The sequence below is a fragment of the Cyclopterus lumpus genome, chromosome 20, assembly GCF_009769545.1.
Source record: "Cyclopterus lumpus isolate fCycLum1 chromosome 20, fCycLum1.pri, whole genome shotgun sequence".
Lineage (NCBI taxonomy): Eukaryota > Metazoa > Chordata > Actinopteri > Perciformes > Cyclopteridae > Cyclopterus > Cyclopterus lumpus.
In genome coordinates, this window is record NC_046985.1 from 10,775,467 (window position 1) to 10,798,751 (window position 23,285).

A 23,285-nucleotide genomic window follows, 5' to 3' on the forward strand; every position below is an offset into this window, starting at 1 on the left:
GAAGTTTGAATTTTGACGTCCTAACAATGCTTCCTCATAAATACACATACAACATAGCATTAGCAATCAATGGCTCAACGTAAACCTTTTACCCAGGCTACACTTATAGAATTCACCAATGATGTGACACACACGCACACACACACACACACACACACACACACACACACACACACACACACACACACATGAGAGTAGCAGAGCATGGGCATTGGCTATGGGGAAGGGGGTTATGGACATTCAGCTCGTCGAGTCGACAGCCCTAATTTAGGAGACGGGTTCAATCACATACAGAATGCAAAACGCTCCAATCACTGGAAGAAAGAAGGAAAGAGCCCTCCATCGCTCTGCCTCTGCCCTTACCCTCACTGTCCATCTACTGCTTTCTCTCCTTTGCTCTCTCTCCCTCCTTTCTCTCTCTCTCTCCCTCTCTTGGACAGGCACTCGTTTGGCTGTGTTGATTGAAAACAGGTTTTAGATTTGGGGAAATGATAGGGGGAGTAATGGGCGCGCTGACGAAAGGATAGCCCTTCTCCTATAATGGGACATGGAGCGTATATTTCCCCCCTTGGACTCAAATAGACGCTACTCCAGCGCTCTGGGCGCGCTCAGTAGGCGTCAGCCCCACGGCCTCTTTACCCATAGTTCTCCCTGATTGACGTCACTTGATTAGAAAGGGCCGCCGGGCCGAGTGATTTATTTATTTGATTTAATATTTATGTATGTATCTTATTTATGTATGTATGCCTAAATTTGGCGAGTGTGTGCGCCAGTCAGAACCTGAGCGAGGCAGCGAAAGAGTGAGACAGCAGAGGTAAATATAACGTGTAATCAACAGATGACCACTCAGAAGATGGAGGGAGCTGAAATGTAGGGATTGGACTAGTGGAGACGAGGAGGGGGGAAGGAAAGGAGTACTAACATGATTATAGCCTCCAGTGTTGCTTTCTTTTATTTCTGTCTTTGCCCAAATGCAAGAAGTAATCGCCAATCAATTCTTTGGCTTCCTCCTTTCTTTATTTTCTTGTGCTCTGCAGTGTTTTCCATTCTGAGTCTCATATCGTACCTCACAATACAATCGAGTGCATTCTTTACTGCTGTGCTGAAGCGTTGGAAACATGTGCTCACATTTTACTGTACATGTAGAAGGTAGTGTTCAGTATCCACGGCTGCGGAGCATTTTGTGGTTCGCTGACACCAGATCAATGCCTTTCACCAGGAATCAGACAATTCACACATGTCCACTTACTGTTCCAAGATCAGACACACTTCGAATACTTAAGTGTTAACCGTTGGTCATCAATGGTTTCCTCAAAATATAGTAATGTCTATTGAAGACACGTTGTTCCAGGCCAAGTGATTTATTTACAGATTTGTTGGTTTAGTCACTTTCTTGGGGTAAAAAAGAAAACCCAGGTACACTATCACACTTATTTACAATGTCTAATGTAAAAAAAAATCACACACCCAGTACCGAAGCTTATTAATAGTATATACATTTGTTTTATGGGGAAGAAAAGTGTCTTTGTGGACTACAAAGGTCCACAGATGTGGGACACACAGTACAGGAGGTTCTGGAGCGGTGGGTTTGCCACCAGCTGTGAGTTTTTAACCACTACACCACATCCAGACACCGCCATGTTTAATTGATTCTGGCTCTGTCAGATGAGAAGAGACTACTTTCCTCTGTTCCCTGAGCTGCCAGTCCATCAAATCATCACCCTTCCTGTTTAATTGTTTGGTTTCCTAAACACAAGACATCTACTTTCTCTGCCGGTACCCAGCATGCCCAGCACTACCCCAGTTTACTTTCTCAACAGGTTTCCGCTGACTTGGTATCACAGTGACAGCCACAGAAGTTCTACTTGTACCCATAGTATAGCAGGGCTGTTTGTTATCCAGCCAGGAGGTTGTATTTATGGCACATCTGGGTCCCTGGGTTGTCGATAAAGTTTTACAATTTGTGTGACAATATCAGTTCATCTTGTCTGGCAACACTGACAAACCAGTGTCTCCACCAAATGTCCAACACACTGCTTGCATCAAATGCTGACGGATGCATGTATACACACACTCATGCTGCTATAACACATAGGTTTAAGGCATTCTCCCGCAGTCCTGGGGCAGTAATACCCCATATTACTGCATTACACACCCAGGGGCCACACGGCTCAGATTATAGGGAGGAGACGTACAACTCTACTGTTGTGTTGTCCCTGTGGGGTCTGTGCATGTACTGTACACCTGAAGACATTTGCCAACACATTCAACCCCTAATATTGTTGTGGGGTCTTCTTGGAGGTGACGGTGATGAATGTAATCAATGTACCCCTCCAGAATTAGTTTCTGCTCCGGTCCGAGCCAACTCCCTGTTCTCGGTGTGGTTCTTTTGGTCTGCGTATTTGTCATCAAGTACGGAATTCTTTAAGTATTCACAGACAAATAACACGTTGGTCTTATCTTTTCATTTGAATTAATTGACAATCAAAAAATAGAACATGAACAGCCTCATCCCTAAATGTTCGCATAGCTTTTGTTTACTTGACTCAAAGTTGGAAGTCTGTTCTAATGTTCTGTAGTGCCTGTACAGCCATATTGTGCACAGATGTTTACATCTGAACATGCACATTAAAGAGAAATTGTGTGTGTGTGTGTGTGTGTGTGTGTGTGTGTGTGTGTGTGTGTGTGTGTGTGTGTGTGTGTGTGTGTGTGTGTGTGTGTGTGTGTGTGTGTGTGTGTGTGTGTGTGTGTGTGTGTGTGTGTGTGTGTGTGTGTGTGTGTGTGTGTGTGTGTGTGTGTGTGTGTGTGTGTGTGTGTGTGTGTGTGTGTGTGTGTGCGCGCGCGCACGCGCGCGCGCAGAGTTTGTGTGCACATTCGCAAGCCTGTCTTATCTACATGTATATTGCATTTTTGTGCCTGATTGCTGCAACTGAGTAAAACATGGAGGTAATTTCAACCGCTGCGGGAGATCTCTAATAGATTATATACACACACACACACAGAGGCGCGCACACACTATGAAAAAAAAAGCATGGGAACTTCCCGTATCAATGACTTTCAAATCATTTCATGTCACTTTTCATTTCTCGGTCTCCCTTGCTCCATCTTTTTTATCTTCCCTCCCTCCCTATTCCCCCCCCCCCCCAGGTCTCAATCTTGAGTGTGGGCAGTATGATTGCGTGTGTGAGCAATAATGTAATTTTGCCGCATTGATAAAATATAAATTGTCCTTGAGCTGCGCTTTTCTAATGATCCATTTACCGACAGCTTCCCTGCCACCTCTCAGCACTCTGCGTTTCTACCCTCCCACTCCTCTTCCTCTCGCTCGCTACCTTCTTTCTCTTCTCCTCCTTTCCTTCTCGATTTTCTTCCCCCCTCTCTCGCTCTCTCTTTCTCTCTCTCTCTCCATCTTCCACCCTCCCCTCCCTTTCTCCGGCGATACAAAGCGGGGTGGCAAAATCCACGGGTGCGATTGTCAAATCAATTATTCATTCTGTGCAATTACACTCACACAAAGAAGTTTCCCTGTGCTCCGAGTGGTGATTAAATTAACTGCTATTCCAGCTGCCCGTCGCCACCAGCCTAATAGAATATTCATAGAGGCGGCCGACGGAATGGCCGATCTCCATTAACTTCATCATGCTCACTTAATTACAGGCTTGTTATTGTATTTACACCTAGTTAGAGCGTGCAGAGCCCCGATCTACTCGTGCCCAGCACCACCAGAGTATGTGCGAGTGTGTGACAACACCTAGTTAGAGCAAAGATAACCCCTGATACACTCACTGTGTGTGCGTGTTTGTGTGTGTCGGTGTCGGAATCCACGTGAATGTGTGTGTGAGGAAGGGGGAGATGATGTGTAATGAAATCAATTAGGCGAGGGTTTGTGGGATCTGAAGCGGCGTTGGTGTCCACAGTATGCTTTCGATTCCTTCGTCATATTCCATCTTTCATTGCAGTCGTCCTCTTTCTCTCGTTATTTCCACGTCGCTCCTTTTTCTTTCACGTCCTCGGCCTTCCCAGCCACGCCGTCTCCCCTCTCTTCTCCCCTTCCGCCTCACACTCGCTCTTTTAAGGGAGGCTATTTATTTGAACTGCACTCCCCACTGCGCTCCGACTTGCAGCTAGGTCTCTCCCTCGTTCTTTTCCTCTCTGTGACTCTTAAATCATTCTTTTATCTGTCCGCCACACAGTGATTGAGGTGGACCAGAGAAAGGAATGAGGAAGGGAGGAGAGGAGGGGGAGAATTATTTTCTCCTACCTTTCAGAAATGATGACATGATTGCTTTCGCTTGATCATGCATCATCACCCCGCTTCTATTCCCCAGATAAATAGAATAGTTTGCCTCTCCTCTCCCCTTCTCTCCCTCCATCCCTGTCCTTGCCAAAAATGAGGATTATCTGGTAATAGTTGCTGCTAGCGTTTAAGTCAACCACACCATCTTCTCTGTGTGTGTGTGTGTGTGTGATTACTGTTTGTCACGTGGATGTTTTTTAGTCGCCATGACTGTGAGTTAGTGTGCTTTTTAAGTGTTTAACTACCATCAATCGTCTGTGTGCATGTTCTTTTAGTGTGTGTCTGTGTCTCTGCCTCACTGTTGATCTGTGTGTCTAACCTTTGTTCCCTCGGACAGTCAGTGGGCTGGTATTTATCCAGCAGCCACTAATGCAGCAGGCAGGAAAGACGAGACAGGAGATAGGGCTGTGGAGATGGCGAGGACATGACAACCGGCCATATGGACTGTGTGTGTGTGTGTGTGTGTGTGTGTGTGTGTGAACTATGATGATTGTTCCATAACTTTTATGGAAGTGTTGCTAACAGCGATGTTGCTGCTAATTATCAATTAATCTAGAGATGCACCGGCCGGTTTTCAGCTGATCGGCAATGACCGCTGATCAGTCTCGTATTCATGTTTGAGCGGATGAGAGGTTAACGACGTCACACAACCAGCACAGTCACATCCAAACACAAATGGAGAGCAGGTGCGACGTCGGTGTGGACGTTTCTCAGATCGCAATTTATCTTCAAATCCAAAATAAGCCACGGAGAAACAACCTTAAAAACATTTTGGAACAACTAACTTGTTATTATATTGTCATTCATACTCATGCATCTGCTCGTAGTAATCGAGATTACATTAAAGGCTAGTTTATGATGCGTTCAAGCTCCTTTTAGCAAAGCAATATTGTTTTATTTCTATAGAATATACAGTAAATGACTTCCTAATTCATTTGAATTGTGTGTTTTACCACTATAGATGATAACAAAGGATAATGTTTAGAATTTGTGATTGGTTTACATTGACTTCAGGACGGTTGAAGTTATCTTTCGGGATGGTGGTGAAGGAAATCTTTTTGGAAACTTGCTGTCAATTATAATTCTTGAGGAAAAAATCAAAATTGTCAAAAATCTTACTCGGCAGGTCAGACTGCCCAGTAAATTGCAATCGGTGCATCAGTAGATTCATCTAAAGATTATGCTCTCTAGTAATTGCTTAAAATGTTGGTCTAAAAAAAATTCAGATTAGAGAAAAATGGCTTTTGCGATTTCCCAAGAACACGGTTATATTTGCATATTGATTTTTTTTTTGTGTGCCCAACAGTCCAAAGTCTCTACTTTATTGTCATAGAAGACCAAAAAATCAAATTGCAAACATTCAGGATGAGATGGAACAACCGGTTAATTTTTAAACAGTTTTTTGGTCAAAAAACAATTTTTTTGACCAAACTAGTGATTTCATTGGTTTGTTTATTTGAAAAAAATGTAATAGAAATGTTTTCCTCCCTCTTGGAGTCCTACAGAGACTTGCACACTGTCAGGGTGCTGCTGGCAACCACTGATTGGTGGGATTTTCAGGGTTATGTTTACATACAGTGTGTGTATATGTGTATATATATATATATATGTGTATATATATATATATATATATGTATATATATATATATATATATGTGTATATATATATATATATATATATGTGTATATATATATATATATGTATATATATATATATATATGTGTATATATATATATATATATATATGTATATATATTTTTTTTTTTTTTTGTATATAACCTAAACAGGTAGAAAATACCAAATCATGTCCTATATGACAAAAACTAGATAAATGCTGTAAAATCTGATCAGTCGCAGACGAAACTAAACTTTCTCCTGCTTCTTCACCAGTGTCCACTCCAGTCATCACAGTATTATTCCTGCTGCACGCGTTGGTGTGATAGTGTGTTATTACTTGGTTTTATGATACTTCATCTACACTTGACGCTCAGTATAATATTGTAAAGCTTTGGTTTTGGTGGCCTGCGATAGCAGCTCTCCGTCTTCTCTCTGGCCTTATTACGTCCCACCCGAAGGGATAACAGGGAAGAGATATTGACTACATGCTCTCATTGGGCTTTTCTATCGATCTTATGATCCTGTGTGTGTGTGTGTGTGTGTGCGCGTGTGTGCGCACACGCTGCCATCGACCCGACTGTCCAATTCTGCCGTGCCCGTCCCGGCATTACTTGCAGATAGCATTGGATCTGTTGGATCTCCAGTCAAGGGTGTAACGCTCCTCAGTGTTTATTAGCGGCGAGACAAAGTCGGTGTGCGCTCGGCTCCGGTAGGACTCGGCAGAACCTAATTATAGCGATGGATGGGGCGAGAGTTGTTCACTAGTTTGAAATGCACACGTCTCAGTGGCCTGTGGTATTGACTTTGATGCAGTTGAGGAACTGAATGGTCTTCCATTGAGCTCTGGCAATGATGACCCTTATTTCTTCCTCCACCTCCAGATCGTGCAAAGCTGTTGAGCAGAGACAGTATCGATGTGTATCGGACGCTGAAGGAAGTGCCGGACAAAGCCTTGGCCACCAGTGGCTACTCGGAGATTAACCTGGCAAAACTCTTCCAGGCATTCTCCTCCCTCAAGTAAAACAACATGCACACATCTCTAAAGACAACAGCTGCCAGGAAGCTCCAACATATGACGCAAAGCGGGACATTTGCACATTCATCTACATCTGTTTACTCTTTTTTTGTTTTTCTGAACATATAGAAGGGTTGGGAATGTTAGGCTTTGACCTCCTAAACCCGATATCGTCTTCTCTGAACCTAATGGGCTTGTTATTTGACTTAAAACCCAATCACACCATTCCCCTTCTCCAGTTTCTTCAGATAGACACCCATTTCTTGACCCCATCACAGTGGCTCTGTATGGTAGGAGTAGCAATCATACCTAAATGACAGTTGTGTGTGTGTGTGTGTGTGTGTAAAAATGACTTCTCCTCAGAGCAGCAAGTATACTCCAAAAGCCGCTAATTAGCCAATGATAGTGACCCCGGCCACTATGACCACTGGATGCCTGTAGCAATCGGACACTTGTTCTGATTACCACCATTCATCCTGAGTGAGTGAGTGAGTGAGTGAGTGAGTGAGTGAGTGAGTGAGTGAGTGAGTGAGTGTGTGTCAGTCAGATCAGAAGATGAAAGAAAGTAGTGAGGAGGATGCAGGGAGTGACGGGGTGAGGGAGGCCACACGCACTGCTCCCTCACTCTTTTGTCTCCGTATCGAACAGCTGATCTCATTCTCCTCCACTGCTTCTGTTTAACTGATGCTATTTCGTTCCTTTTCTTCTACCCTCCCGCCAATGTGCGGATTGTGTTTTTCTTTTTTTTTTTTTGTAATGCCTGTAATTTTCTATGTATCCGACTTGTATTGCTCAAGTGGGTGTGTTGTAATGATTTTTTTTTTGGGTTGTTGTAATGACCAGAATATTTTGTATTAGGCATTTTGATATTGATGAGAACCTTTTTTAATACTGCAACCTCAATAAAAAGAACAATGGATAAGATGTTAATCTTGTGTTATTGCAGTGTGTGGGGGTGGGGGTGTGTGTGTGGGTGGAGGGTGGGGGTATATCCCGTGAAGTCTTCATGTTTCCTGTTACAGGTTGCGCACGTTCCGAAAATCAAGCGTCACTTTATTTGACACCATAAATCTGATGTATTTTTTAATCTCAGCAAATCCCTCGAAGGCCCAAACCAAAAACGCAGCAATGAGCCATACGTTGCACAGGGCGACATGTTTCTTCGTCACAGTGAAGGTTTATGTAAGTAAGTGTCGGTCACAGGGATTGTTTAAAAAAGATGAATACAGAATATCATTTTTGAGAGTTTTACTTGATTTCAAATGGGATTTCAGTTATTTCTAAATGGGAGTGAACAATTAAGATAAAATAAAATCCTATATTATGGTAATGGCATTTTCTGTTTCAGTATTATTATAAAGTGTATAATGTGGAAAATGAGAAGTGTTTTTATGAATAAAATAACTCTGGGATGTTTGTGTGTGGCTAATCCAGTGACTTGATTACCTGTCACATCAAGGTGGTTCATTACATTGATGCCAACATAATTAATATAATATTGATAACAGGCAATATATATATATATATATATGTATATGTATATATATATATATATATATATATATGTATATGTATATGTATGTATGCTGTCGTCAAGTTCAGTCTAACTCGCTACATGAAGTGTTTCACCTTTTTCATCCAAGAATTCTCCTTTGTGTTAATCCCGTGGAGGGATCTTTCTTCTTTCTTTTTTTTACTCCATCCTGCCGTGTGCATTTCCATAAACACTGCACGCCTCACAAATCACTTCAAACCACTGTGACTTGTGAAGGCAACCTTAAGTGGGCTGAACACTTAAACCATGATTCACTACGCAATGGATAGAACATGTTGTGTGTGAGAGAAAGTGCATTTGCAGCCTATCGCTCATAACTTTACATATTTATTAAATCATATCAGCGCCGCTACTTCTCCCACAGTTGCTTGGACTGTTTTTGGATTTAATCAACCGCAGCCCACAGGCCTGATATTCCCACTACCAGGCTGCAGGTTTAAGTGAGGGCCCCGTTTTGTCCTCCCAGTTTGGAGCAAACCCAGTCAAATAGAGTCCCTGCATTAATTCGACCCAGCTAAGCTAATAAGGTCGAACAAGTCTCATTGTATTGTGGCGTTAAGCTTTATTGCTTGTCGTTTTGACCAGCGATGGACAAGGTAGGCTTTGATGAGGGAATTAGTCCCCTATTCTGTCCCTGTTATTCATAGCGCGGTGGAACATACAAGCACCAGAGAGGGTGTCAAAAGGAGAGCTGGTCCTATTGCAAAGTGTCTCCCTTGTTGGAGCTGAAAGGCCGGTTATGAGACGATAAACCGCTTAATACACTGAGCTAATTGGATGAGAGCAAGAGAGACGGGGAATTAAGGGGCGATGCGGAGTGCCATGGCCCTGCTATTCAGGTCTTTCATCGGGGCCGGTTCTCCGCCTCGGGGGGAGGGAGGGGAGTAAGAGAGGTGGCGGGCGGGTGGGTGGAGGGGGGTGTTCATCAAAGCCCCTTTTAGAGCTCCTCTCCCGGGGACTGAGTGAGGACTGATCCGGCTGAGGCTGTGGAGTGATTGGGTCTATTCTCTCAGGCAGGGTCGTGGTGGGAGAAACGAGGCCTGGGAGAATCCAAATCACGGGCCAAATCAAGTCCAACAGCTGGGACGAGGAGAACGGCGGTGATGAAAATGGGCCGGACGAAGTCAGGCATTTTCTGGACACCTGGATTAACCTGCGAGGAGGAGGAGGAAGGGGCATTAACGGCCTGCGCGTTAACACAGTCCACCGAAGTATGGAGATGATCTTCTTCTTCTTGCAGCCAATTTTCGATTAAACACCACATGATTGGAACGTATTCATCTCTTTTTATTTTCTTCCATATATCAACATTCATTATCGTGATCATTCATGCAATAAGAATCATCGTGGTCTAATCCTCAGGGCAGGCCTGTCTTGAATGAAAGCGCACACATCCAACAAGTGTGACTTTATAAATCTAGAGCTATTGCCCTGCGACAGCATTTCAATTTTCTCGCCTTTTTGCGCTGCAAAGAAAGTTTAAGCCTCGCTGCCAGCAGGTCATCCGCCTCCCGGCATTCCCCAAATATTAGGGACAAATTGGTTTGCCATTCATTAGTTATATTCACAATGAGATTAAAAACTCCCCCGGTCAATCTAATCAAAACCCTATAGGGCCATACAGGGAAAAAACCACACACGCTCCACTGGGCTTGAGCTAAAGAACTAGAAGTGAAGAAAAAACATGGAGCTCACACATCGTGGATGGTTTGGGTCGGGGGGGAATTGTTTTTTTTTTTTCTCTTTTCTTTTTTTTCTCTTTTTTCTCCCTTTTTTGCATTATGCAGCTGTGTGAGTCCGTGAGAGAGAGAGAGAGAGAGAGAGAGAGAGAGAGAGAGAGAGAGCGCGCGTGTGTGTTTATTAATATAACTACATGTGCAGAAATATCGCTCCCTTATTGGATCTAATTCCTGCTTGTTTTGACTAAATTGAGTCATTAACCGGTAATGGGACCCGCAGACCTGTAAAACAAGACCGCCGAAGGAATAAGAGGAGGGTTTTCACAGATGTAGACAATAAAAAAAGAGGGACTACATTAATCCGCAGGGTAATTTCACGCGATTTGGTCGAGCACCATGGATGGGTCAAACGGAGGAGAATCACCATTGATTGCTCTAATAGTCCTGCATTAGTCGTGAGATCCAATGGAGGGGGGGGGGGGGGGGGGGGGAATTAAATCTCCGAGGTGTGTGTGTGAAAGCCGTTTGATGAAGTGGTTTGTTACTTCATTAATGACAAAGGGGACTCGCTTTCATCGACGTGGCATTACAGATGTTAAGACCAATTTAACGCCTTTAAAGGGGTTTAGAGGAAGTTTTGTGGCAGCCCCCCCCCCCCCCCCCCCAGATAAAGTGGGCGATCTAATTGAAAACTCTCTCCTTTGTCGCGCGTTTCACATGTTGGGGATTAAGCTCATGAATATATGGTCAGTATTTTGTCAACTCCGTTGAAGAGGGGAGACGCACGCAGCGCTCTGGATTACACACCTAATGCATGTTCTCTCATTCAGGTGGAGCAGCGCGCCTCGGTCTGCGCTCTGCAGCGATAAGTTCCTCTTTGAAAAAGGTTTCCATCCTCCTCAGCGGGCGTGTTGAACATCCGACAACCTGTTACTGAAGTCGGATGTATTAATTTAACATATCCCAGTAGTTGGACAACGTTATTAGTAATAATTGTAATTTATTCAAAACAGTTACATGAATCGCTTTAGAGTTTGTATCATGCGAGATAAATTATTCAATGTAAGACAGAAGACACATTTTCTTCATAACACCTTTTATTAATAGTTCTATAGTATTCTATTTCACATTGTTTATTTTCCCCTGGTTTAGGCCTATATGTCAGTCCTAAAGGAATTTGAAATAAAGATAACTCATTTTACCAATGTGATTTATTCAAATTAGCATTAGTGAACCAGGAAAATTACAATCACTTTTTAAGGAAGAGAAGAAAAAAAACTGTCCTTCACTCAAGTCCTCTGGGGAAAGTGTTGACATAAATAATGATCTAAAAATCCTAATAATTCATAAACACAGGTGAAATTCTACACAGGGCGACATTCATTAAACACTACACCGAGTGCAAATTATGAAAACACGGGCTCTTGAAATTTACACGACCTTGTTTTGAAAATCATCCTTTTTCGTGGTACTTTTTTTCCCTTTTTACACAATATGTACAGTTTTCTTCCACACAGTTAGGTCATTAAAGACGCATCTCGGATCTCACCTTTGCTCGGGTGTCCCGGAGTCAGACTCAGCAGAAACTACCACTGCTGTGATAATCAAAGGTGTGTGGGGGTGGGATCTCAAATTTCAGCACATTTACAGAAAATCTGGCGCTGGGAACCACCTCAAGTAACTCTGGTTTGATTCAGAGATTTCTAACATGTACATGTCTAGTGGTGCTGCTGAGTGTGACTGGTGGACAGGCGAGCATGAGAGGAGTCAGGCTTGTAGAGAAGGCTATGGAAGGTCTATGGACAGTTTTCCTTTGGTTCTGGGGGGCGGCGGGGGGAGAGGGGGGGGGGGGGGCTCCTCCATCTCGCCTTTATTATAGACGCAGACTGGCTCAGCCCACATCAATGCATACAGATTAAGCAGTGCACTCGAGTTGTCCACATTTGAAGTAGCACAAGAATCCTTTCTGAAAGTCTGGGTTCCCCTGTGGTTCTTCAGCTTTCCGTGTGTGCGTGTGTGTGCGTGTGTGCGAGTGTGTGCGTGTGTGTGCGTGTGTGTGTGTGTGTGTGTGTGTGTGTGTGTGTGTGCGAGTGTGTGCGTGCGTGCGTGCGTGTGTGTGCGTGTGTGTGTGTGTGTGTGTGTGTGTGTGTGTGTGGCACGCCATGACAGATCCTATACTTAATTAAAAGTAGAGTAATGCTTTTTGAATTAATTTTACTAAATTTAAAATACAGAAAAATGAGAAGCAAAATATACAAGTTCAATGCAGAAGAAATGTGGGACATTGCTCACTGAATTAACAAAGTATATTTACTGAATTATTTGAATTAATGCGTTAATGTTTAAGTGGCATGTCACAGTTGAAGTTGGTCTGCTGGATATTTTACTTTTTAAAATACTCTTAATACTCTTTATAATTTCATGTGTGTTGTGTGTAAAATCCAGAATGCAATGTAGAGTAAAAACTACAAATCTGAAATGTAGTGAAGTAAAAATTAGCATAAAATGGAAATACTGAAGTACAAGTACCTCAAATACAGTACTTGAGTAAATACACTTTGTTACATTCCACCACTGGCACTGTGTGTATTTAGTATTTTTGCTGTGTATGCGTGTGGCACACAGTCTTAAAAAGCTATCTACATATACTGTGTGATACTGTGATTTCATTTATGGTCAAAGTGTGAAGACATATTAAGAAATATTTTCTTTTTTTTAATGTCATCTTTTCAGAATATTGTAATTGCTCTTTTAGTGAAAATATGGAATTTTCTGGACTGTTCAGAAAGTAAACAGTAAATTCAGAAAGTTGTGTGTATGGAGTGTAACAATAGCAGACACACACACATACACACACACACACAAACACTTTTTGAAGCCAGTGCTCTTGAATTTGGTCGTGCTATTTTGTTGGGGAAACGTGGGGTAACAGGGATGGTTGAACAGGGGGACATCAGGACATCAGCCTCCAGAGGTATGAAAGGGTTTTAGGAGGGGGACGAGGGTGTCATGGAATGGGATGTAAGCCCGGGACAGGGAGGCCTAGAGCTGGTGTTGTGTGTTCAGCACACCTCCTTCCCTGCGGTTCCAGTAGGCAGGATGTTAAGCTGGGTAAGCTGAGCCGAGTGTTCCTTGGCCTTGAGGCGCAGCGCGGCGATACTGGAGGCCCTGCGGTCGGCTGCGGCTGCGGATGAGGGGGAGGAGGAAGAGGAGGAAGGGTCAGGAAGGACTGGGCCCGCGTGGGAGAGGTTCTCTACAGGAGGGGCGGGCTGACGGAGGAGAGCTGCAGCGGTGGAAGCACTGGACAGGGGACCCATACCGGAGAAGAGCCTGTAAGAACACAGAAATGTCACAGTCTATACCGTTTATAGATGCTGAATATGTTTGTCAGTGTTCAAATTTAAATTATCCATTGCAAGATAGAATATAAGGTTTATTTCCCACGGAAAAAAATCTCTGTGCTCCTTAAATTCAAGTGTTGGCTTAAAAGCAAACCAATGCTTGTTCATTAAGACTTTCAACAGCCCTCAGATGTATTTATTTCCCCTGGATTTTTTTCCCGTTCAGTTTGACTTCAGTTGTCTGTAACAACTGACTTCAATAGCTTTAAGTGTTCTGTTTTAGGCTGGCTTTTTCAATACATAAAGATAGCATGGACAGTACAAGGCTAACAGTGCTGGATAATAGAGAGGATGAAAGCAAATGAGAAGCTAATTGTGGCATATGTGCATGCGTGTCACACCTCTTCACAGCTTGTCGTGCAGCATCACACGTTTAGTTAATTTATGGGGACAGTTGACAGAGTGATTACGTAGTACTGTGAATGGTTAACAGTGTAACATATTCATAATCAGACACTGAGAATTACCATTAATGCAGTGTGACTGAGGGTTACTGCAACCGTCAGTCATTAGAGTTGCATGATGCAAAACTGCAGTCATTTATTGTAAGTTGTACACGTTAGGTGTCAAGAAAACATATCAGGTCCAAGGGAGCTCTGTGCATGGGTGCAGCTTACCTGCCAAAAGTGGGTCCAATGAAGGCAGGGTGGCGGAACATGGCAGCCGTGCCCAGGAAAGTGCCCAGGCCGAGTTGGGTGGCCAGTGGTGGAGCAGAGCCGTTGTGGTGTTGAGGGGCCAGGCCCGGGAAGGCCGCGGCTGCAGCTGCAGCAGCTGTCCAGGCGGACTCGAGGGCAGGATGGTGGTGAGGGGGGAAGGGCCCCCCGTCCAGGTAGTGGCTGAGAGGGTGTCCCGCTGTAAGGGGGCCCGGGAACGGCATGCCCGACGGGTGGGCCTGCACCCCGGCCTTTTCGCGCTTCCTCCACTTGGCCCTGCGGTTCTGAAACCAAACCTAAAGGGCAGACAGAAGGGATGACAGAGATTAATATATGCACAGATATCTTGTGTAATTTCCCCTTGATTATCTTTCTTCAGGAAGAAGGAAAACAACAGCAGTATAAATAAATACATCTTAACTCTGGGAAGATGGAGACAGGTTCAGATTGCATGTTGTTAAAAAAAAAACAGCTGTCTCAATACATAAATAGGCCTTTTCTTTTTTGCTGCATAATGAGGCATTTCCTCAGGAGAGGGTGCTCATAGTGCTCAACTATATGACTTTCATGCTACAAATAATGAAAACCATAACTCCCTGTCCTGCTTACAGCAATGTGCCATTGCAATTAACATGACTAGTCTCCATTGAATGTTGTGTCAGTGTAGTCTAATAGTTGTCTACTTCAGGTGGTGGCCAATAGGCGTAAAGTCATCGTAATTACACGCAAGGTGAACCCTGCCGCTCACAGTGTCTTAAATCTACTTTGTCTAATTAAACCCCCTGTCCCTGCAGACTGGCTTCAGGGTGGGGGAGAGATCATTAAGAGCCGTGTTAACAAAAGATCCAGAACATTATCGCTGAACTGGCTCCAATAACAATTAATGTGCTTTAAATTAAATTCTTAAGAGATGTAGAACAAGTGACTTCCATCCAAGAGAGTATTTAACTTTCCCACGCATCCACTGGGGCACAGTTTGCACTGCATAAGCACGGGGCTCTCACAATGAGCAAAATGTCAACATGAGGAAAGTGATTGAATGAGCTGGCTTGAGCGACAGGGACTGCACACACATACACACACACACACACACACACGCACACACACACGCACACACACACACGTACACGCACACACACACACGCACAAACATTATTCCCAGAGGGCTGTTTAGCATTACACAGCCCCTCGGGAATTTATGAGTTTTTATCACCTCCTGATGGCGCCCGTTAAGTGATTTGTTCACCTACGGCCCCTAAAGAGACATCTGTTGTTTTACCGTCGGCCATAACCTCCCGGGGCTTCCACCGTGTTTGAACTGTCTCTCTGGTTATGAGCCCGAGCTTTCGAAATGCAAGCCACGCTTTCAGTGCGAGAGGCGAAGTAGAAGGGGGGGGAGGGGGGGGGGGGGCTGGGAGCAAACACCTTTAATGGTCTCTCATTCGCTCCCAAGTGCAAAGCATCGGATCAATGCAGGTCTATTGCAATCACATAATGGGAAATCAAATAGCATTGCCCCCCCCCCCCCCCCCCCCATCTTATTCCTACACACATCTTTTTACTCACGCACACATCTCGGCCTCGCCCCCTCTCCGTCCCCTGTGATGGGAATTCAAACACCATCTCGGCCCATGGAACATAGACAGTGTTTGCTCCTGCACTAAGTGAGTTTTTTATGAATCGCCAGCGTCGGCTTAATTGCCACTAAAACGTCCCTCGTTGGCGTGTAATAACATTCAATAACAGGAAAGACCCTCCCCTAAGCAGCGACTGGGGCCATTTAACACTTTTTTTTACTGTTATAAATTACTGCCACAAATTGGCCCGTAATCGCTGATCCTCAATCAGTGACGCATATCACCGGTTATTATCCATCACTGTGTACCAGGGCATTTTATAGAAGACATAAAACATTAGGAGATGCCCCCCCCCCCCCTCCCCCTATTTGATTTACTAGTCACAGGCTTTTCTTTTCAGATAAAGATAAACAAGAGAGCCACTTACTTGGACACGGGCCTCGGTAAGATCTAGACGCATCGCGAGCTCTTCTCTGAAAAGAATATTTTAAAAAAGAAAGAGAAAGAGGCAGAGAGACAGAAAGAAAGAGAAGATTCAAGGTTACATGCCACTGTTTGGAAGAATCGTAGAATTGCTGTTTTGTCCCCTCCTGTTGTTCACTGTCAACAATAGACGACCGAAAATAGGGTTGATTTCTTTTTCTTTTTTCTCCTCCCTGGCATGGTCTGCAGAAAGACGCCACAGCCATATATTCTATTTTCCCTGTCACGAATGGGTAGAAATAGGCCTCGTGATTGTTAGATTTTCCTTAGAACAGGCCTGTCACTGTAACGACATAATGGTTGAAATAATGACATCTAAACTAGCCTGCCACGAAGCAATTGACGCTCCCTTCAGCTGCAAGATGGGCTTGCAGTGTATATTAGACCAACAAGTCGCCTTAAAGTAAATCGATTGGAAAATATGAATAATCCCACTAAAATCGAAATGTAGGTTCTTGTATCAGAAAACCTTCTTTCAGGCATAACATGCGGACGTGTCAATGATCAACATCTTTATTGAGCAGAAATAGGTTTGGCGTTTTATTGATGGATTTTTATTTTGTTTTAGATATAAAATCCCTACAAAATGATCCTAATAATATTTTTTTTCTGAAGTAAGACGGCATAAAACCCTGATGAAACCCACATTAAAAAGCTCTACTGTTAGAGCATGTATTTAAAAAAAAGTACACGTGCCCTTGGGCTTGAGGTCAGGCCCTGAGTGATTTTCTTTCTTTCTTTTTTTGCAGACTGTATTCAGTATCATTACCAGGGTAACCAGAGCTGCGTCGTTAATGATTTCTCTTGAGAATAACACCGCTGTCATCTGTATATGAATATAACATAATGTCTCCGTTGTCAGCGCGTGCAGGCCTATTGTGTTCACTTCTACAGTGCACGGGTTTGTTGTTGGTGCATTTTATGAGGCGTGGTCCGCACAGTTAAAATCGTGTGGAATATATATTATATGAAAATTGTTTGGGAATATGTTGAATTCAAAATAAATGGATCATCCATTGAATATTAAGAGAACACGTTGAATGATTTCTGTTTGAATGCGTTTCTTGGATTTGAAACGTATATAGCCACAATAATAATAATAATAATAATAATAATAATAATAATAATAATAATAGTAATAATAAAAATAAAAATACAAGACAATTATTGTGGACTAGTGTTATTGTTGACGTTTATATGCATGCCAATTTGAATTCTTAGGCCTTTTTTAAGTCATATAATATAGAATGTGTATAATACTAATATTAATAAAAACATATTTTAAGGATCACAACATTTTTTTCAGACTTAAAAAAAAGCAGTTTAGATCGTTCTTACCTGGTGAAGACGTCGGGGTAGTGTGTCTTCTGGAAAGCCCTCTCCAGCTCCTCCAGCTGGTAACTGGTGAAGGTAGTCCTGTATCTTCTCTGCTTCCGTTTCAGCATTCCTTCCTCCGAGTCACTGCCCGCCGACAGACACACGCTGTCCTCCCCGTCCCTCACGTCCCCATCCCCGGCGTTCAAGCTCTCCCTCTCCTCGTCCTTCGGGGACAGAGCGGCCGCGTCCCCGCTGCTCTCCTCCTCCTTCCCTGCTTCCTCCTCGAACTTCAACGGGCCGAGCTCCACCAGTCCCAGGCTGCCGTCCTCCGAGCCCTCCCCGGGGCTCTGGTCGCCCTCTCCCCGGCTCAGCGACGCGTTCTCCCGGTAGGACTTGCTGCGGCTGATGCTCACCTGCGGCGCGTGGCTGATTTTGAGGCTGTCGCTGGCTTGCTCCATGAGGAGCCGCTCCCTTTCCAGCGTCTCCGCGTGGTCGTGCAGGTACTTCCCCCCGGCTCCGTACAGCCGGCGGAGCTTGGGTGGCAGGTGCATGTCAGCGCTCAGAGAAAGGGGGTCTTTCGTTGGCCCTGAGAAGGAAGCAAATATGTCAACACAACGAATAACAATGGCAGTAATTAAGCAAAGAAAACATTTCCCTCTTAATACAGTTTATTTTTGTTAGTAGACCTTGTCAAACGTGTTGAGCTGCGGTCTACATTAAAAACAACTTTTGTCTCGTCACGCATTAACTCCAGACTTCCAGCATTAAACTAGTGTAACAGACTGTCTCATGTGCTATTGGAGATGATATGTCCTTTGGGGTTGCCGTAGAGAGGAACAGTAACTGGACTTAGGAGGTGAACAAATAAATAAAGAGGGAAGCCGTGGACTGAACGACATGTCTGATCTCCCGACTCCGTTTATTAACATGTTATAAGTGCACCTCACACACGAACCCAGAACGCTCGATTACACTAGCTATTTTTGCCACATTGTCCATCCCGTACACAACTCCCCCAAATCAACCAACAGGCTATATCTGTTTTAAATTCCAGCTCAAAGAAAACTTACTGTCAGCCGTTTTGTCGAGCTCCACTCTGCCGGGCAGACCCGTCAAACTTTGCGCCCCTATCAGTCGGACCTTACAGGGACTCCGGCGGCCCAGAATGCTGTCTATGCAGTAAGAGGAGAGCAGCGTCGGGGATTTACTCTTCCTCTCGCCCCGGTCGTGGATATCTTCCTCAAACTGACCGCTCATATCGACTCTTCGGTTCATCTAGTTTCCGTGACGCCTGTCAGTCTTCCACTCTCTCCTCTCTCTCTCTCTCTCTCTCTCTCTCGCTCGCTCGCGCGCTCTCTCTCTTTCACTCTCTCTCTCTTTCTCTCTCTCCCCCTCTCTCTCTCTGAGTCCGGTGCTCTCTTCTTCTTCTTCTCTCCTCTCAGGCCGATGTCTGTTTGAACCGGGACGTTCACTCCTCCTCTCTCTCTCTCTCTCTCTCCCTCCCCCTCTCTCTTTCTCTCTCTCTCTCTCTCCCCCCCCCTCTCTCTATCGCTTCTGTGTCACACACCCAGCTAATGACAGACAGCGGTTTGGCTGCCTCCCGCTGAGCTCCGGTCTGCCAGGCGCTTCTCCGCTCCGAGCGCTCACTCAGCATACGTGTAGGCTGTTATAGCCACCTGATTGGCTCGCGCGCGTGTGTGTGTGCGTGTGTATGTGGGGAGAAAGACGGCTTGGAGCTGTTTTATATATTTTATGATTAAAGTTAATTTGAGGCAAGGCAACAAAACCTGACATGGAGTACTTTTCCTCCACGGAACGAACTCGGCAGATAATGTAACAAAAGCGTTTGTGTTTTAAGACAATGTAATGAAAATGTGTGTACGATTATGTGTGAGGGGCCAGCAGAAATCATATTTATTTCAATGCAATTATTTTATATTGCGAGGGTGTTTTCGGCAGACATTGAAAAAAATGATGCATCTAAGCACATCTGTTTTAATACATTAAGTGCAACAATGTAGCAACCACAATAATCAGCACCATAGTTGGTAAAATGAATGATGGCTGAATGATGCTGTGTATGGCTCACTGTCAACATGTCTGCTGTGAAAAAGGCCTACTCTGTACAAATAGCCATGTACAGACAGGTAAATAATAGTATTTAATAATTATAGTAAAGTGTTAACATCTATAACTGTTAATATTGCTCTAAATTGTTTAAGTTGTAACCCCTTTTAATAATTCACAGAAGGTCCCATACTTTATTGGCACACTTTTATTTGATGTTATTTATATTGCTTTTAAACTATTAGAAATCAGTAATAATCAAGATAATAATATAATATTTCTAAGACATTGTGTAGATAGATTTTAATAGGCGTTTTGTAATAATATCAATGATAATAAACACAAATATTGAATAATGTAATAATGAGAATAAAAGGAATAGGCCTGTTTTATGCGGTGATTTTGGTGTAGTCACTACATTTATAATATTATTTGTTTTCGTTTTTTTTTGTCGTTTAGGCCTATAAAACACAAACTCTAGAATCCTTGTGCCAAGATTTTAAAAAATCTGGCGCGGAGTTTTTGTTCAACCTCAGAACACCTGCGATGACGGGCATGTCAGAGATTCAGTCACATAGAAATATGAATATCATTGGGGTCCGAATGTTGCCTAACAGTGTTTCAGGTTGTAGCATTTGGAATATATATTGTTGATATGATTATAATCTGTATGTCTGTCTGTCTGCCTCCAATTGCTCTTTGCTGGAGTTGTGGATTGACTTATAAAAGTGAGGGTGGCGCGACGGTGATGAGACGCTGCACGGGGAGCCGGGGTGGCACGCAGGGACTCCGCTGAGGAGAGGGGGAGAGATAGAGAGATGGATCGAGAATGTAATTTTAAATGAAAGTCTATTTAACCCGCTGTGAATGGCATGACCCTTATACTCGCCTCAGAGCCCATCACTGTTAAAAGGATCATTTTCAGAATTCAATCCAAAAACTTCAGCAAGCTGCAATTTTCTCTCTCTCTCTCTCTCTCTCTCTCTCTCTCTCTCTCTCTCCCTCTCTCTCTCTCTGTCTCTCCTTCTTCTAGAGCAGCTAAAGAAAAATAACAATAACATATATGTCCAGAAAAGTTATTCGTTTTTCTCTCTCTTTTCTCTATCTTTAAGCGATAGCTGCATGACCCCTTTGTGATTGAAACTGGAATAGGAGGGCCATTGATCTGTTTAGTTAAGGTGCATGCGCTCATTTATTGCAGGTAAACCAATCTATCTTAGTTTTCTACTATTTTTTTATATATTTTTTCAACAGCCTCATATAAATATAACCAACACTGACGCTATCTGCAGAAAAAGTAGAAATAGTGCATTTCTAATTCACCTTTGTGTGTAAATGAAGCCTATAGACAATACAAAGTCAATAGTATTATTGAGTTCTCTGCATTTAAAGTAACCAATTGGCAGATGCACTGCACATTGACACGACAGGAGTGGTGTCGGATTCAATCCATCTGCAACTTTTTGGTTGTCACAAACTTCCCAGCTTGTTTATTTGCAGGTAAATCAATGTAATGAGTGTAATAACAATATAAAATGTTATGCCTTTTCCGGCGCGGTCACAAACAGACGTGCGTAATACAGACCGGGTATTTAGAGTTGCTCTGTAATTTGGGGGCCACAATTTGATTCATTTATCCGCACACTGTTATTAACCTTGTGGAAAAAAGACATGTCAGCCGCCATTTCAGCCAGCAGGACATCCGCGCTTTGTTTAAATGGACTAATTACGCGCATACATTATAGGGGGACGGAATAGTCTTTGCGCAATTTTCACATTTTCAATTTTCCTCTATTTGACGTGAAGAGATGGCGGAGAGAGGCCGCCTTCCGTTTCCGCATCACTTCACCACCGCCTCCTTTGTATTTGCATAGCATCCTAACTGGATAACATCAAGGAGAAAACCCGTGTTTAAAGCTCAGATGTGTGTATTAGTCCGCAGGCCTTTCTGACTTTCAGGTGTTGTGCACCTTGTCGTTGCGTCATAAACACGCGATGAGTACATACACGTCAACATGGGATGCAGGCCGTCTCTGCTCGCTTTCGTCTCAGGTCTCGTCCTCTCAAGTGAAGGCCACGGAAGTGATACTGAGGTCCATCAGATTATGCTTTGCCTTGCGGGTCATTCGGCTGGCGCCATCTCATGGACGGAATAGACCATTTCTCTAGCCAAGTCCCAGTTGTTTTAATGTTCTGATAAAGCTATGGTTCTGCCTACGTATTGCACAACAGATGAACGTTTTGAAAGTAAAACCCACACATCCATACAAGAGACATGTATCCTATATTTATTCTTTTATACCACAAGTAAGTCTCACTACGCAACATGTGTAAATACTCATCCCTGGCTCGTGGCCTTGGTGACGACGACTCATGCTCCATACGCGCTCTGACATAATTGGACACACTTGCTCTGCTCGAGAGGCCAAGAAGGGAAAGGAGAGAGAGAGAGAGAGAGAGAGAGAGAGAGAGAGGGGAAGAAAGAGAGAGAGTGTGTGCTGAGAGGGAGGGGGCTTTTAAGGCGCGCGTAAGCAAAGTTAATTAGCGGTTATTAACAGCCCGCATAATGAGAGCGAGAGGGAGTCAATTTAATGACTTTGTTAGCGCGAGTTCAGAGCGACAGGCGATGATCGAAACAACAAAGGGGAGCGTGCACGCTGCCATCATCCGTAATTTCCAGCGGTAATGCGGTCTGATCAGAAACAAAGGGTTCTAATTTTGTTCAACTGACTCGATAATTTGTCCTTATGTAAGGAAAATAATTAATGACTTAATGCTTCAACAGAAGTAGCTTTCTTTTGGGAAGGGGGAGGGGGGGGGGATTTAGGAGGCCTCGTTTGCTCGAGAAGGTCGTAAGGAAATCAATTTCCAGGCCTATAATTATTTACATCACGAATTTAAAACGTGGACGTGTGCCTTTGCTCCCAGTTGTTGTTCAGACGAGTGAGAGTCTATTAGAAGAGGGGAGAAGGAGTCTCCCCATTTTCTTCCCTCAGACAAATTGTGTGTGGCAACAAATCAGCCACTTGTCATCAGAAACCCAAAGAAAGTCATGCAGAATGTTAAGCCACATATAAAGTAGACTCAAACCCCAAATATTAAAAATATATAATATCACCCACGAGCCTTTTTGAGGTTTTGCTGACAGATGCAACCTGCTCATATTCCTTCATGGAGCTCAGCTGAATTGATGGCCTTCTCGCCCGTACCTGTTGCTGACAATGTACCAGGTTATTGTGGCTACTTGGCAAAATTATCCCTGGCGTGCGCGTCTTTACGCATGATTTCATCATGCCACAGATGGGTTGAGTCGGAGGAAAAATGTGAGCGCTATTATCGATTGCGGGAACATGAGCCGCCTGCGGGCCACTCTTGGATTCATGGCTGGCGGATAGGTCACCCACACAAGAGCAGCAATTTCACGGCCCCCATTGTCTCCACTGATTACTGCTTTGATCACAGAAATCAAGAGCCAGAGACTCTCGCAAACCCACTACGGAGTCCAGGAGCTCGTGAGCTGAAGAGGTCATCATCATCATCATCATCATCATCATCATGACCATCATCGTCTGCCACTCATCATCATAACCGCCATCATCGTCGCTATAGTTGACCATACAAAC

The 23,285-nt window shown here is 43.8% G+C and overlaps 2 protein-coding genes across 4 annotated transcripts in view; one reads left to right on the forward strand and one right to left on the reverse strand.

Moving 5' to 3' along the window:
- pola1 (polymerase (DNA directed), alpha 1) overlaps positions 1-7,860 on the forward strand; it is a 50,062-nt gene extending 42,202 nt beyond the window's left edge. For 2 of the 3 annotated variants that reach the window (XM_034560153.1, XM_034560154.1), the window contains exon 37: positions 6,797-7,849. In XM_034560153.1, coding sequence (XP_034416044.1) covers positions 6,797-6,936 — 140 coding nt within the window. In that variant the 3' untranslated portion in view covers positions 6,937-7,849. Of the gene's footprint in view, positions 1-6,796 lie in introns of all 3 variants that reach the window. The other variant, XM_034560155.1, reaches the window with a different exon arrangement.
- A 4,404-nt stretch (positions 7,861-12,264) lies between these two features.
- Positions 12,265-19,082, reverse strand: arxa (aristaless related homeobox a). The gene is made up of 5 exons (XM_034560214.1): positions 18,666-19,082; positions 17,617-18,181; positions 16,223-16,268; positions 14,183-14,514; positions 12,265-13,494 (listed from the first exon to the last, which is right to left on the reverse strand). The coding sequence occupies exons 1-5, from the start codon at positions 18,868-18,870 to the stop codon at positions 13,227-13,229; spliced, it is 1,416 nt and encodes a 471-aa protein (XP_034416105.1). The 5' UTR covers positions 18,871-19,082; the 3' UTR covers positions 12,265-13,226.
- Positions 19,083-23,285: the final 4,203 nt, after the last annotated feature.